Source organism: Grampus griseus, assembly GCF_964374135.1.
Source record: "Grampus griseus genome assembly, chromosome: 1".
NCBI classification, from domain to species: Eukaryota; Metazoa; Chordata; class Mammalia; order Artiodactyla; family Delphinidae; genus Grampus; species Grampus griseus.
This window is the reverse complement of record NC_139017.1, coordinates 141711848-141728887: the sequence shown is the minus strand read 5'-3', so window position 1 is coordinate 141728887 and position 17040 is coordinate 141711848. Positions and strand designations below refer to the sequence as shown.

The window sequence follows — 17040 nt, the reverse complement described above, 5'->3', positions numbered from 1 at the left end:
CTCTGACTGCCTGGACTAGGGGTCTCCTCTGGTTTCCCACAGCTCCTGGAACTCCTCTAGCATTGACCACACTGCCTTGAAGTTGGTGGTCCCACCCCAGCCTGGGAGTTCTGGGCCAAGGGTAGAGGCTGAGAATCAATTTTTAATGAAAAGCCTAAATGATGAATGGATGGATGAGTCAAAACTGACCCAATCTCCATACGGAAAAGGGAACTTAAAAGTACTTAAATTAAATGCTGGTCTGATGAAAATGCATGGTGGGAAAAAACATTTACCTTGGAGTTAGACAGGGTTATGTTATATAGTAGCTATGAGATTTGGGGCGAGTGATTTAACCTCTCTAAGGCTCAGTTTATTAATGTAAGAGACAGGGATCGTATGTTCCACCTCAGAGGGCAGTTCTGTAGTTCATTCACTCGTATAACATTTACTGTCTGTGCCCTGTGCCAGGCCCAGTGGGGACAGACCTGTCATGGTCTCCAGGGGAGACTTCTGTGCATATAATCACAGTAATGTCATAAGTGTGCTACTAGGGGTAAACACGGGGATTAGAAGGGGCCCTAACTTGTCTTGGGGATTCCATGAGGCTTCCTGGAGGAGAAGTAGTGGAGTGGAGTGATAACTGCCTGAGTTCTGGAGCCAAACTGCCTGTGTTGAATCTGACTTCTTGGTTTACTAGCTGTATGACCTTGGGCAAATTACCTACCTAATCTTTTGTGCCTCAGTTTGCTCACCAATAAAGCGGGGAGAGTAATAGTTCCTACTTCATGGGATTGTTGTGAGGAATAAATGAGTTCCGTAGACATGATATAAATGTTCACTCTCGTACCAACAGCCATTTATCAAGCACCTACACAGTGCCAGGCCCATGCTGAGGGATAAAACAACAAATCAGGCTGACATGGACTCTACCCTCATGGAGTTTATACTTTAGGTAAAATCTGAATTGAGTATCAAAGTACAAATTGCCTCTTATCTAAGGAAAGTTTGGAAGAGCAGAGAGCAGAGGAAGGAACTCAGAGGCTGCTGACATTTCACAGGCAAGCAGAACAGGAAAACTACAGAGGGGACAGAGGGGGAACTTTCAGAAAGGTGGGAGGAAAACTAGAGAAGTGTGGCATCCTGGAAGGCAGAGGGGAGTGTGTGGGAATGTTTATTATACTCTATCATCTGTGGGCTAGAAGTTACAGCTCCTGAAGCAGCTCAGGGAGGGAGCCTCACTGATGAGGGGAGACAGAGCCGGCATGAGGCTTGGGCTCAGATCCAGACTGGAAGGTCAGCTTCTCTCCCTACCACTGCATGTCTCTGGGACGGTGAAATAATTGCTCGGAGCCTCAGTTTTGCTAACTGTAAAATGAGGACATTAACAGTAGTGACCTCACAGTGATTCTGAGGCAGCTGTGGGAGGACAGGGCATAAACCCCCAGCACAGTGCAGGGCTTACCTGGGTGCTCAACACCAATTCCCTTACTCTTTGTCTCTCCTCACCAGCTCCAGCTCCAAGCAATTAACCGCTTCAGTAACTACTGGGTGCACGACTGCTACGTGCCAGGCCCTGGGCTGGCTAGGGGAATAAACAGACGACTACGACCTGGCTCTGCCCTCACAATGTTCCCGGATAAGCCGGATGTTAGAGATGGAAGTGACCACCTTATTGGTACATGACCATCATTGTTTCTTTGTTTGAATTCAGTTAATAAGCACAAATTTACTCTGTGCTTACTATGTACTAGTCATTTCACTAGGCCTTAAGGATATGAAGTGACTCAGACTCTTTGGGGAGCTCACAGCCTGGGGGTCGGGGAGGGAGGACATGAGAGCTGAGAGTTATAGATCAGAGCGATCCAGTGCTTCAAGAAAGTCAATACAGGGCTGAAGACTCACAGCACAGGCACCTAACCTGGAGAGTGTGCAGCGGGTGTGGCAATGGTCGGGGAAGCCATCTTGGAGGAAGTGAAGTCTGAACTGAAAGTGAAGGCTGGATGGATGGTGGTAGGAGTCTAATGGTGATGGACGAGCACTCAGGGCAGAGGGAATAACGTGCAAGGACAGAGGTGATAGAAAGCTGATGCCTTCAGGAAACTGTAAGGTAGTTCAGTATGTGTGTTGAGGGCATGGCTGGAAATACAGATGGGGAGGGAGGTAGGGAACAGATGACAGGAGTTTTAAATCCAAGCTGAGTTTGGATTTTATTTGGAGGGCAATGGGAAGCCTTTGCGGGGATTGAAGCAGGGGTGTAGCATGGTGAGGCAGCTGTTTTAGAAAGCTGTTTCTGACAGCTAAGTGGAGAATGGTCTAGAAGAGAAGGGACTGGAGAAAGGGAGATCAATTAGGATGTGGTTTTATAACCCAGGTGAGAAATGATAAAGGTCTGGAGGGAAGAAATGTCAGTGGGACAAAGGATGAAGGAGTAGGGAGTGGGGTTTGGAGATGTCAGAGGCAGAAGCTATGGGAACCTTCTTAAATCACTGCATGTACTTAAAAATAAAAGGCATTTCTTAAATTCTGGCTCTTGACACACTGGGGAATGAGTCATTTTTGGAAAGCTGAGTTTTCTATAAAACTGACTTTTTATCCCTTTTAGCATCCTCCAACATTTAAAAGATGTTGTTATTGTAATTACTATTTGAAATGCCTTAGTTATGTCATAATTTCCTTGAAGGTAGCACTGCATCGTCATAAACACAGCAGGAGCTTTGGAGTCAAAGGTCTGGGTCCCAGACTCTGCTCTGCTCGTTACTAGCTGTGAACTTGGGCAAGTCACTTCACTTCTTTGGGCCTGTTGCCTCTTCAAAATGGGGTCAAGATCACCCACCCAGCAGGCTGTTGCGGGGTTACAGGAGGTAACATATGTAATGCCCCGAGCACGGTACAGGGCTTATCCAGAGTGCTCAGTAAGTTAGTCTTCCGCCCCCTTCCTCCTTCCCATGATGCCCCGGGATGATCCTTATGGACACCAGTAATGCAGTGACACTTTGTGCAGGGCTCTTTGACCTTCCCTGAAGGGCCCTAGAGCAGTGCTCCTGGACTTCTTGTAACTGCTTTTCATGTTTTCTGTGTCCTCCCCCATAAACTTCCACTTCTCACTGCTGTCATCACCCATTCTCTTTTCCTTTTGTAATCCCATGAGTTTGCAGACCAGATAGTAGTTGTTCTAACTGCTTTACATGTTAGCTAACAGTTAAGTGTTAATTCATGGAAGCTCTACAACTTTATCAACCAGGTACTGTTATTATCCATTTTATAGCTAAAAAGCTGAGGCGCAGGAAGGTGAGGTGACTTCCCAAGGGCACACGAGTAAGTGGTGGGGTGGCTTGAACCCTGGCAATAAGGCCCCAGAGGCTATTCTCTTAACCACACGTTATGTCACCTCTCAAAACCGAGAACCACAACTAATAGACAGTGTGCAAGCTAAGAGTTAATGGACTGAAGACTGGAGAGCAAGTCTCTTTTTTGGTGTTTCCTTTCAGAGCACACTTTCAAAATGCAAGAGCTATATGGCCAGTTGGGCTTGTTAAGGGTTATCTTCCAAAGCAGATTATGTGAGACAAGGGAGGAGCACTAAATGTAGAGAGAGGTTCAAGGCAAGAAAGCCTAGTTGTTGCATCTCACCCTCTTTGTGGCTTTCAGATAAAAAAAAAAAAATGGCTTGATGAGAAGAAGAATGGACAAATTCAACTTCCCAAATGGTCTGATGTTGTTTGCATAATGTAAGTGGTGGCTGTTAAGTTTTGGCGGGTCAATTGAACCCACTGAGAATCTGAGAAATACAGACTCCCCTCCTAGAAAAGTACACATCTAACTTTTTGTATACAATTGTAGGGGATTCTAAGATCCATTCTTGGACATGAAACTTAGAGGTTCTTTATAGTTGTGGCCCTGAAAGTCAGAGCCTGGGGCTTGAGTTCTGATTCTTCTACTGACATTGTGTGACTTCAGGCAAGTACCTACCCTCTGAGCCTCATGTACAAATATGGAATGATCATGCCTGCCCTGCTTCTCTCACTGCAGTGGACTGTGATGTGGGTGTGGAAGGTGTGGTAAACTGCAAAGTGCTGTGTGAATGTTATCAGGGCACTGAGGTTCAGAGAAGTTACTCACCTTAACGTCACACAGCTATTAAGTGGCAGAACCAAGTTTCAAACTGAAAGACACTGAGGTCTCTGGAGTGTGTGTGTGTGTGTGTGTGTGTGTGTGTGTGTGTGTGTGTGTGTAGATCTGCCTCCAAGAATTTTAAAAAGGATCAAATGGGCTAAGCATGTGGAAGGGTCACTTGGACTATAAAGTGCAGTGCCCATGTGAGTTACTCCTGGACTGAATTCAGGATTCCATGTTCCATCTGCCTGTGGGATCCAGGACTGGTTGGATGAGGGGCTGAGAGGAATGATGGAAGTGTGCCAATCAGAGATGCTTGCTTATGACAATTAAGACCCCTTCTCACAACCAAATGAACAACTTTCATGCTTTTGGGGAAATCTGCCAGAGCTCTGCAACCTCTTTAAAACCCATGTCATTGACCAGCACACTCAACTCAGCATGTCTACTTTGGGAGTAGCAATTTTAATGCAACCACAAACTTATTTTATGTTTTTAATGCCACCAATAAAATCCATAAAAGCCTGATTCCTATTCTCCTACACTGAAAAGGAAAGATTCCATAAAAGAACTCAGACTTCATTCAGATGCTTGCAATTCAAAGACGAACACCTGTATGTCCCATAAAACTAGTGGTGCCAGAGCACGACAACATAGCAGACCAGAAAACTCCTCCAAACGGCACCTTCTGAGAGGCAGTGGGAAATTGGCAATACTTCCTCAAACCTTCAAACTGATGCTCCAAACATACAAGTGATAATCCAAGAAACACAGAAGAGTGAACTGGAATGGGGCAGGGATGACAGCAGCCCTGGAACTTCATTCCAGACAGCTGGGCATAAGAACACAGAGCACACATTCTGATTGACACATTTCTGTGTCTGGAGGCTGGGATATAAAGCCCAAGGAAGTGTAAGGGTAGGAGGAAGAATTACAAAGGACTTTGCTATTTTTGTGGTGATAGAAAGGCACTTAATGCTTTTCTTGGATCCTAACTGTATATAAGTCATTTTAATGTTGTATTTGTAAGAAAGGGCATAAAATTGCTCTGGCCTTCTGTTCTGGAGCTCAGTAGAACAGAATGGTATGAGTGAACAGTGATAATTAGCTGAGGCCTTTCCTAGCAAAGGGGCCCATAGGATAGGATTTCATGGGATTGAGAAAGAACCTTCCAAGGCAGGGTTGAAAAAGGGTGTGTAAACTTCATGCACATTCAAGTAGCGTTTAATAACTTTTATGAAATTGGTTTCAGAGTAAAGTCTGTATTCTTGGAATGCAGAAGCGAAGATGATGGGGGAAACAATATGATGACGTCAAACCCAAATTAGATGGAACAGGTTAAACATGAAAGTGAATTCAGAGTCGTGTCTCTCCAATCCCCACCCACACATTGCTGCTGTTCCTGAGTATGGCCTGAGTTCGGGGTTGTGGCTTCTCTACGGCAGCTACAGAACACGGTCTCCCTGGAAAAAGAAAAGCTGGTGCCCTAGTGTATCCGTAGCATTGGAAATGACTGTCTCGTGGGGCCATTAGTTTAGGAAGGTGGGAGTGGAGCTGGACTGGAAGTGCTCAGGTTGAACTCCCCCACTTTGGGTCTCTTTTCCTTTCAGCCTCCCTGGAGAGACCCCTGGGGCCAGAGAAGGTCTGCACCCAGGCAGATGTAGCACTAGTCGGTTAGAAACACATTCTTTGAAGAGAGTGTTCAGGGGAGGTCCCTGGTTGTAGTGTCAGAGAAAAGACACAAGGTGGAATTTTCCTGGCCAATGCCTACTTCTGGGCAGATGGAAAATGACCAGGCATATCTCAGGCCATGGTTAGAGTCTTCTGAGAACCCCTTGGCTTGGGCCAGGGGGAAAAAGCCCAGCACTCAGACTCTTTTGGACAAGTACAAAATGTTAAATCAGGATCCCAAACCCTAGGATAGAGACCACAGGGGACACAAAAACAGATACGGAGAAACATTTCAAGACTGAAAAGAACTCATTGGCGGTGAAGGTATAAACAGTGCTTCCATGAACTAAACTCTGAAGCCCAAATCCATAGATTAACAAGAATCCACATTTACTAAATCATCCCAAATTATTATATGCAAGTTCAGGCAACACGTGTCTTCTGAGCTAAGCCCCTAAGTTTGCTCTCTTAAATATATGAAGTCAGAATTTTCAGCCATAGAATGAGATCCCTTTCATTTGAGATGGGAGTCTACCATCTAATACTGAAACATTACAAGGATGAAATAGTGGAACCAGTTCCTTATGACAGCTGGGCTGAGTCCATGGGGTGGCTGATCAGATTTTGGTGACAGTCAAGGTGCTTAAAGCACCCAGTGACAAGGTCCAAATGCGTGATGGGAGCAGAAAGCAGGAGAGAGCTGTGTTCAGTGTACACTGATGGACGAGCAACCTGGGAGCTGGTATCCATGAGGTTCTAACTGCCCAAATGCAAACCTAACAGCAGCTTTCTGCAGCTGGGCCAGATACTGAAGTCCTGGTACTGGTCCTCTTCACACTATCTCAACATTCACATTGCAAGCTTAAATAGTTTCTTACACTGTAATGGAACAGCATATACCTCCTGGATGGAACCTGGGGACCCAAGGCAGGAGCAGTAAATGAATATCTTGCATACATGTCAAATGCAGTCCTCAAACACAACCTTACGTCTTAGTAAAGAAGTCAGGAAGTATCAACAAAAATGATATCTTTTTTTCCTACAACAATGTTTAATCTCCATGCCAAGAAGTCCCATTTGACCTTTTCCTCCTGCCTCTTAAAATTAGGTGACAAAGTAGAAATTCAGTCATGAAAAGAAAAAGGCAGAGGTGTAGGAGCCCTGGCTCAATGAGACACATCAAATACAGAGCAGCTTGGTGTCACAGGTCAGACAGAACTGTCCCAGACACTGTGGGGATGATGGGCACTGGAGAGGAAAAAATCCTACTTCATGATCACTCACACTTCAGCAGCGCATTAGTCACTGAACGAGGGCGAGGTGAAGGGGGTAAGAGAGGCAGAGCTATAGTTCTCTACAATGAGGGTTGGGAACATATACTCGTGGATGGGAAATGTTAAGTAGCTATGTTTATTATTACTTTTTTCCAGCAATCTTGCAAGAGGCAGAAGTGTGACACTGAATTGAGTGAGACGAGCGTGTAGGTGGCTTGGCGAGGTGCCCTTCTCCTGATGCAGGCCTCTGGCTTGTCAAGGAACGGCTGGTTCCACTGCTGGGCCATGTTTACTCTTTTGCTTCAAGGAAAAGGGTTTCTTGAGGGAACAACTTTACCTCCAATAATGATTTATTTGGGTCCAGCTGGGTTACCTAAAAAGAAAGAAAACACATACTCAAAAAGACTGGTAGAAGCACTATTTTCTCTCGTGGCATTCAGATCTTATCCTGCACATTGATTTTGAGCCTACTTTGCACAGGCACGAGCATTTTCACATCTCTTATCTCATTTGATCCTCAAAATAACCTGTGAGGTAGGTGTTGTTACTCCCAGTTTTTTAGAAAAATCTTAATTTATATCTTTTTACTGTTTTTTAATAAGCTTTTAAAATTTTTATTTATTTATTTATTTATGGCCGCGTTGGGTCTTCGTTGCTGCACGCCGGCTTTCTCTAGTTGTGGCGAGTGGGGGCTACTCTTTGTTGTGGGGCGCGGGCTTCTCATTGTGGTGGCTTCTCTTGTTGTGGAGCACAGGCTCTAGGTGTGCGGGCTTCAGTAGTGTGGCACTCGGGCTCAGTAGTTGTGGCTCACAGGCTCTAGAGCGCAGGCTCAGTAGTTGTGGTACACAGGCTTAGTTGCTCCGCGGCATGTGGGGTCTTCCCAGACCAGGGCTCGAACCCGTGTCCCTTGCATTGGCAGGCGGATTCTTAACCACTGCGCCACCAAGTCCTGTTACTCTCATTTTATAACCGAGGAAACCAGGGCTCAGAGAGGTCAAGTCTCATAGTTTAGTGGAAGAACTAGCATTTGACCTCAGGGCAGGTGGAGGCCCACTGCTTCCTGTACAGCTCAGCTTGGCCAGCAGAACAGGAGGGTCTTAGGAAAGGGTACTGGTTACCAAACAACTCACTGGCATTGCTGGGGACCCGTGTTTGGTTAACTCCTGACAGCGGGGAGGGCCTTTTCTGCTTGGTGGGAAAGAGCTAAGCTTTGGGGGCTGATCTTCCACTAAACATACCTGTAGTAAACTAGAGAGTGCCCATCCCGCCGTGCCCAAAGATGAGTATCTCCCCTGCTGAGGAGAGGCTCCCTAGGGAGGCATATCACAGTCTCCTTGTTGATGGTGGTGAAGATATTTAGTTCCAAAAAATGAGTCAAGTTCATAATATGACTTTATATTTTAGAAATAGAAAAATGATTATTTTATAATATGAACTATAGAGAGAATAAAGCTAGACAAAATCTTCTTGGCTCATTTGGGATATGTTAATCATATAGGAACCCTACATTAGGTTTATGGCCTCCTAGGTCAGGGGCAAGGATGTGATGTGGAGGTTTTCTAAATCTGAGAGTGAGAGAAAAAAACCCAAAAATTTCCTAAAGGGAACACAAATTTTAAAAAGCTGAGAAATACTAGGACAACGGGCTTTGGAACCAGAAAGATTCTGGTTTAAATCACAGCTGTGTTGGCTATTAGCTTTGTGGCTTTGGAGTTGGTATCAACCTTGTAGGACTGATGTGAGGATTAAGTGAGAAAAAATAAATAATTAGCACAGGGTCTGGCACAGAGTAGGTGTTCAATGAGGGCGCCCGTGTATGTGAGCAACTGTAAGGATGGACAACAGACACACAGATAAATGGACAGCTCCAAGTGTGCATGATGGGAGGCCAGGCAGTCTGCTCTGTCAGACATGTACAGGAGCTCAGGGCCCCTGGGCAGAGACTATAGCACCTGAGATGGACAATCTTGTCCTCTGCTCAACTCAAGCCACACCTAATGAGATGGCTCCACTGTCTTCTCCAGGCGGATGGGGAGGGGATGCCCTAGGGGCCTGAGTGTCACAGGCAGGCTGGCGAGCTGAAGGAGGAACACTATCTTTGACTGTATCCAGATGGAAACCTGGTATGCCCAGGAGGGTCATTAAGGAGATACATCTGCCTCCAGAAACCTCTGTGCTTATAAGGAACCCATAGCAAGGCTGCTCTCCTGGTATCTCTTGGGCTCTGGGCAGATGGGCAGGCAAGGTGGTGGGGAGGGCCTAGCCTGCTGTCTGTTTTCCAATGCACCCGGGGGCAAGCTGTTGGCAAATGTTTACCCACTTCCCCAATTAACATACAACACTCTGCTGGCTTCTGTCAACAAACAGAGCTACGCTGCCTCTGCTTCTGACTCATTGGCATTTTCTGCCCAGCTGCTTCTGCTATTGTTCTTAATTAACATGCCAGAGCTCTTCCAGCATCTTCTACTTTGTTATTTGTGGTTCGTAAATATGATGTTTGCTGGGAGAAACCAAAATCATACTGCCAGAGCTGTGCATACTGGCAAAAAGATATGATAGGAAGCAAAAGATGTTGGCAGGTTGGAGCCTTGTTGCCATGTTGTCAATATGCAAGGTTAGATGTTCAGAAAACACATCCAGTTTTCACTGTGTCTGAGAAAAGTTAAGTGATTTTCCCCAGTCACTTTAAGTGGGAGAGCTGGGACTTGAGAAGGAGAAAACTAGAATTTCTTGGACACCTATTACATGCCAGGTACTTTAAATATGTTATTTCATTTAATCCCTAAGCAACCATGCAACGTTGACAAAATTGAGGCTCAGCATGGTTGCCACTTGTTTAAGGCCACATAGTTAGTGAGGGTCTGTCTATACGGTATAATACTGATAGTAAAAAAGAGTGAAGCAACTAAGATTTAAACTCTAGCTCTGTTACTTACTACCTATATGACCTTGATGAGGTAATACAACCTGAGAGCCTCAGTTTTCCCACCTGTAAGATGGGAATAATCAGTTTCTCTTTTATAGGTTCTGCTAGTTAAATGGAATAATGTTGATGAAGGCTCTGGTACAGAGACTGAACCAGTAAGTGCTCAGCTGGTAGCAGCCATTACTGGCTGGAGTGTTGCCTTGGGCAGGGCCCTAGTCTGTCTAACTTCAGCTGGAGCTCTTTCCTTCCCCAAAGTCTCCGGGAGCCCAGGCCTGCACTAGGCTGTCTCTCCTATTTCCATCTTGCTGCTTAGCAGAAGGGCTCCCTTTTCCCCAATAGGGTAATGTCTCAGTATCTGGAGACCCCCTTCTATAGCTTCAGTGGGGCTGTGCCATCAATGGGCTGCTTCACATTAAAGATGGCTTTGTTGGGGCTGCTCCCTCTGGTGCCTCGTATCACAAGCAATTTTTTTCTTTGAAGGTCATTTCAGACAGAAATTTAAAGTGAACAAGGACAATTTTTGTTTCCATTCTCATCTGCCTGGAGTGAACAGAGAGACTGTAGGGAACCTAGGGAGATGCAGGACACTATATTGTGAGTGGCCATATTGTGAAACGATCCTGCAGTGTTCTGGGCCCCATTCAGGAAGGATGGGGAGTGTGCCAGGAGGGACCTCCTGTTAGGAGGTTAAAAACATGGTTAAAAACCATGTTTTCTAAGACACATCTGAAAAATGGGATATGTCTTCCTGAGAGAGGACACTGCTGCTACAGGGGCAGGGAGAGGGCTGTGTCAGTCCTCTTTGAATGTTTGAAGGGCTGGCAAGTAGGACAGGTAGGCCGAGTCCTGCAGTCCTCTACCTACTGCAGTTCCAGTGGGTAGAGCTGAGACTGGTGAGGTAAAATTGTAGGGGAGCAGAACTCAGCTGGTCAGAAAAAACGTTTTCACAAAGCAGCAGCTGCTGGTGTGGCTACTACTTCTCTTTCTTTTACCTTTCTTCCTTCCCCTCCTGTCTTGTATTTTCTTTTTGTTCTTCTTCGTCATCATCATCATGGTAGCAACCATCAATTACAGTTGACCCATGAACAACCTGGGGGTTAGGGGCACCACCCCTCCAAGCAATTGAAAATCACATATAACTTATAGTCAGCCCTCCATATATGCAGTTCCTCCAAATTGGTGGTTCCTCTGTACGTGGGGTTCCACATCCAAGATTCAACCAACTACGAATGGTGTAGTACTGTAGTATTTATTACTGAAAAAAATCCACATGTAAGCGGACCTGCATAGTTCAAATCCATGTTGTTCAAGGGCCAGTTGTATTTAGTGCCTCCGTGTAGCTGGAACCATGCTAAGTACTTTATATAAAATACCTTAACTAGTCCTCAAAACAGCCGAACAAAGTATGTATTATTGCCATTTTAAAGCTGAAGATACCATGGGTTATCTTGCTCAAGGTTGCAGATAGAATAAGGTTTAAAACTCAAGTCCATCTGATTCCAAAGCTCATGATAACCAGAATGCTTCTGGCCTACATGTTGACAGGCTACCTTGGGCAAATAAATGGGTAGGGAGGGGAGAGGTGAGGGCACTCTCTGCTGTCCTTAGAAGCATTCAAATAGGGGCTTATCTGTGGAAGATCATGATGATAAAGCTAACATTTATTGAGAATTTAATTTGTACCAGGCATATTCCAAGCACTTAACATTTATAAAAGAATTTAATTTTCATAATAATCCTCTGATGTAGGTATAATTATTATTCCCATTTTATAGATGAGGAAACTGAACCACGGAACAAATTAAAAACTTGCTCAAGGTCTCAAAGTTGTTAAGTGTAGAGCCAGAATGTGAATCATAGCAATCTAGCTTTGGAATCCATGTTTAACTACTGGACTATTTTGCCAGAGGTGCTGCTAAGAGTAGAGTCCACACAGAGAAAGAAGTTGGATGAGATGACCCTGAGGCTGTTTTCTAAGCAAGCTTCTGCGACATAAGATCTTCACTTTAAGAATGGCAAAAGGTCAAGGGTCAAGGAAAAAATCCTGAAATGTTTATAAAATACGAATACAGAAACGCAATCTGAGCTTATGTTCTGCCATTTACTTGGGATTTTACTGAATTATTGACTTTCTAAATCAACAGAGAAACCCACCCTTTGGGACTCCCTGGTGGGGAGGAGGGGCATTCTCAGATAAGAGGTATGGCCTAACTTTGTCTATGTTAGAAAAGGAAAGTCAACCTTCTTGACATTTTATTCGTTATATGATACTTAGGAAACCTAAGTATTTTAGTAAATTGGCTTTGTGAAACTTGTCTGTGTTAACAAAAACGGGACATGTTCTTTGCCAAAGAGAGTTGTTCTTTTCTAGGTCCCTTTTCTCAGCAGTTCGAACTTTTCATGTACATCGTACTTCTATTATTTCCCTGGGCTTCAGTTTTGTTTTTTTCCCTGAAAAAGTATAACATTGCTGCTGAGAAAAATGTTAATCAATGTGACAGATTCTCATTCTTAGGCCACTCACTCTGAGTGAGTCCCAGAATGTTAGGGTGGGAAAGCTCCTTGAATCCCATATAGTCCAACCCCTTCATTTCACAAGTGGGCAACCTGAGGCTCAGAGAGGTCAAGTGACTTGGCCCTGATCACACAGTTGATAAGTTCAGTATTCTACCCGTTTCTGACTTCTGTTTTGGGGTTCCTTCTACTCACACTATTCTGCTTCTCACTTAAAAAAAAATACCTGAGCATAAATATAACACTACTACTAGGCTGGGAGCTACTTGAGGGCAGGAGCTGAGTAATACTAAAAATAACAGTAGCAGCAATATATGAATAGTACTTTACAGTTCATATTTACACAAACATTAAATCAAAATCTTGTAGGGTCGGTATTATTATCAATCCTTTTTATTTTATTTAATTTTGCTAAGGTAAGCTTTTATTTTGAAATTGAATAAAGGAAAGTCTAGATCTAATATTTTCACATTTAGAAAAAATGCTAGGTTCAACAATTGATTTTGGAATTGAACATCTGCATGCAAAAAAATGAATCTAGATGCGCAGACCTTACAGCCTTCACAAAAATTAACTCGAAATGGATTGTAGACTTAAATGTAAAACACAAATCTATAAAATTCCTAGAAGATAACACAGGAGAAAATATAGATGACCTTGGGTAAGGTGATGGCTTTTTGGATACAACACCAAAGGCACAATTCATGAAAGAAATAATTGATAAGCTAAACTTCATTAAAATTAAAAACTTTGCCAAAGAAACTGTCAGGAGAATGAGAAGACAAGACACAGACCGGGGGAAAATATTTGCAAAAGACACACCTGATAAAGAGCTATTATCCAAAATATACAAAGGGACTTCCCTGGTGGCTCAGTGGTTAAGAATTCACCTGCCAATGCAGGAGACACGGGTTTGATCCCTGGTCTGGGAAGATCCCACAGGCTGAGGAGCAACTAAGCCCGTGCGACACAACTACTGAGCCTGCGCTTTAGAGCCCGTGAGCCACAGCTACTGAGCCTATGCTCTAGAGCCCGTGAGCCACAACTACTGAAGCCCTTGTGCCACAACTACTGAAGCCTGCATACCTAGAGCCCATGCTCCGCAACAAGAGAAGCTACCAGAATGAGAAGCCTGCGCACCGCAATGAAGAGTAGCCCCTGCTCGCCACAACTGGAGAAAGCCTGCACGCAGCAACGAAGACCCAACACACCCAAAAATAAATAAATAAATAAATATTGAAAAAAGGAAAAAAATATATATATACACAAAGAACTCTAAAACTCAACAATAAGAAAATGAACAACCCAATTAAAAAATGGGCTGAAGACCTTAAAGACACCTCATTAAAGAGGATCTACAGATGGCAAATGAACATATGAAAAGATGCTCCTCCACATCATATGCCATCAGGGAAATGCAAATTGAAACAACAATGAGATACCACCACACACCTATCAGAATGGCCAAAATCCAGAACACTGACAACACCAAATGCTGACACTCATATATTGCTAGTGGGAATGCAAAATGGCATAGCCACTTTGGAAGACACTTTGGTGGTTTCTTACCAAATTAACCATAATTTTACTACATAATTTGGTAATCGCACTCCTTGGTATTCACCCAAAGAAGCTGAAAATCTAAGGTCCACAACAAAACCTGCACACAGATGTTTAATAAGCACCTTTATTCACAACTGCCAAAACTTGGAAGCGACCAAGATGTCCTGCAGTAAGTGAATGGATAAGTAAACTGGAACATCCAGACAATGAAATATTATTCAGTGCTAACAAGCTTTCAAAGTACTCTCACATATATTATCTAAACCTTAGAGCTATCCTAAGAGATTGGACTAATTGATCCTCATTTCTGCAGATGAGAACACCAAAACTCAAATAGGGACATTAATCACACGTGGTCATACAGCTAGAAATTGGGGGAGCTCAGGTCTCCTCACTCAAATCCTGAGCTCCTTCTACTCTATGAGGCAGCACAAAGCCTGCATATGTAAATTCCCGTATTATAGTAAAGCTGAATATATCTGCCCTTGGTTTTGTTCAAAATTAGCATTTACTTTAAACTTGGGAGAACAACTAATCTTTTTGGTAAGCTATGAGTAACATATTTTGTTATAAAACATGCATATTAAATATTACAAGTTTAAAAAATAATTGTTAATGTCATCATTACCAAAAAAGTTACCATTTGTTTGGAATTTTATAAGTGCCAGGAACTATACTAGTTGTTCTATATATTACCTAATTAAATGGTCACAAGAATCCTATGAGATAAGTACTCCTATTATTCTCTCTTTTTTTTTTTTTTTTGGCGGTACGCGGGCCTCTTAGTGCTGTGGCCTCTCCCGTTGCGGAGCACAGGCTCCGGACGCGCAGGCTCAGCGGCCATGGCTCACGGGTCCAGCCGCTCCGCGGCATGTGGGATCTTCCCAGACCGGGGCACGAACCCGTGTCCCCTGCATCGGCAGGCGGACTCTCAACCACTGCGCCACCAGGGAAGCCCCTATTCTCATTTTATAGATGAATTTTCTGAGGTCAAAAATGGTTAAGGGACTTGCCCGAGTAGGTAGGTAGGAAAGGTAATTCTGGAATTTGCACCCAGGTTTGTAGCGTTTAGCCTGTATCTGATGCACTGCCCTTCACTGCCTCTTAACCTCTGATCCTACTTCTAAACGGGGGACAGTTAATGTGACTAAAAGGCTTTCCCTTGGCCATAAAGAAAGCAGGCATTCTGTGGCTGCCCTGGCTCATGTCCCTGTTGTGGCACAGGATTTGCTGTTCCCCACAGGAACATAGGCTAATTTTCGTTACTGTCAACTTCGTTCTAATAGCTAATTGTCCATTTTCTTTAAACACCTTTTGATGAGCTGGGAATCCTTAAAGAGGGCAGTTACACCCACAAAGTATCAGAGGGAGAACTTAAGAGCCAACCTGCTGGTCGTGTGCTGATCAGGGTGTGAAAAGGCTATGGTAACTGTAAAGTCTTTTGCGAACATAAGGGATTGATCATCATCATTATCCACAACACCAGTTGTAGCTCCTACCAACTTCTCCTCTACATTTGCTTCAGGTGTAATGCAACCCCAAAAAGAACTTCCAATCTGGAAGGGTCCCATTATGGGACTACACTCTGGCTTATTTACATCCCAGCTTCTGGTGCAGTTTCTGCACCAATCTGCCTCATTGGATCACAGACAAGCAGTGGCACTGGGGTGAGGGTTTCCAGGAAACAGTGTCACATGCTATTCTTTCCATTATTAAAGTGTGGTAGAACAGCTAGGGTGCTAGAAAGTGAGGTTGGGTGGGTCTTCTGTGGCTGCAAAGCACAGGATGCCTCTACGACATTTTCTTTCCTTGACTTTTTAATTTTTTTTAATTTTAAAATTGAGTTTATTAATTTAATTTATTTATTTATTGACTGTGTTTGGTCTTCATTGCTGCACATAGGCTCTCTCTAGTTCTGGCGAGCGGGGGCTACTCTTCTTTGCGGTGCGCGGGGTGCTTCTCATGGAGGTGGCTTCTTGTTGCGGAGCTCAGGCTCTACGTGTGCGGGCTTCAGTAGTTGTGGCTCGCAGGCTCAGTAGCTGTGGTGCATGGGCTTAGTTGCTCTGCAGCATGTGGGATCTTCCCGGACCAGGGATCGAACCCATGTCCCCTGCATTGGCAGGAGGATTCTTAACCACTGCGCCACCAGGAAAATCCCTTTCCTTGACTTTTTTAGTTGGGAAGAAGGGAGAATGAAAGAAAAGTTAAAGGAAGAACAAAGGGAGAGAAAACTAAGGCGTAGGCTGCCCTATCTGTTCTTTGTTTTATCATATTATAATAATGATAACAACAGTTAACATTTACTGGGGGGACTTCCTTGGTGGTCCAGTGGTAAAGAATCCGCCTTCCAATGCAGGGAATGTGGGTTTGATCCCTGGTCAGGGAAGTACGATCCCACACGTCGTGGGGCAACTAAGCCCGTGCGCCACAACTACTGAGCTCGCATGCCTCAATGAAGATCCCGTGTGCCGCAACTAAGACCCTATGCAGCCAAAAAAGTAAAGAAAAAAAAATTGTTACTTTAAAAAAGAACGAACCGACTTCCCTGGTGGTGCAGTGCTTAAGAATCTGCCTGCCAATGCAGGGGACACGGGTTCAAGCCCTGGTCCGGGAAGATCCCACATGCCACGGAGAAACTAAGCCTGTGTGCCAAAACTACTGAGCCTGTGCTCTAGAGCCCGTGAGCCACAACTACTGAGCCCACACACCACAACTACTGAAGTGCGCATACCTAGAGCCTGTGCTCCACAACAAGAGAAGCCACAGCAATGAGAAGCCTGAGCACCACAAAGAAGAGTAGCCCCCGCTCCCACAACTAGAGAAAGACTGCACGCAGCAACAAAGACCCAACACAGCCAAAAATAAATAATTTTTTTTAAAAAACCAAAACATTTATTAGGAGCTTACTAGGTGCTAACTGTTCCAAGTATTTTATAAGTACTACACAACCCTATGAGGGAGGTACTATTACCTCCACTTTAAAAATGAGGAATAGAA

The 17040-nt window shown here is 44.2% G+C and overlaps 1 protein-coding gene across 1 annotated transcript in view; it reads right to left on the bottom strand.

The window, feature by feature from the left end:
* Positions 1-7153: 7153 nt before the first annotated feature.
* The window catches only part of FAF1 (Fas associated factor 1), a 484966-nt gene continuing 475079 nt past the window's right edge, over positions 7154-17040 (bottom strand). The window contains exon 19 of the mRNA XM_082669609.1: positions 7154-7413. Coding sequence (XP_082525735.1) covers positions 7330-7413 — 84 coding nt within the window. The 3' untranslated portion in view covers positions 7154-7329. The remainder of the gene's footprint in view (positions 7414-17040) is intronic.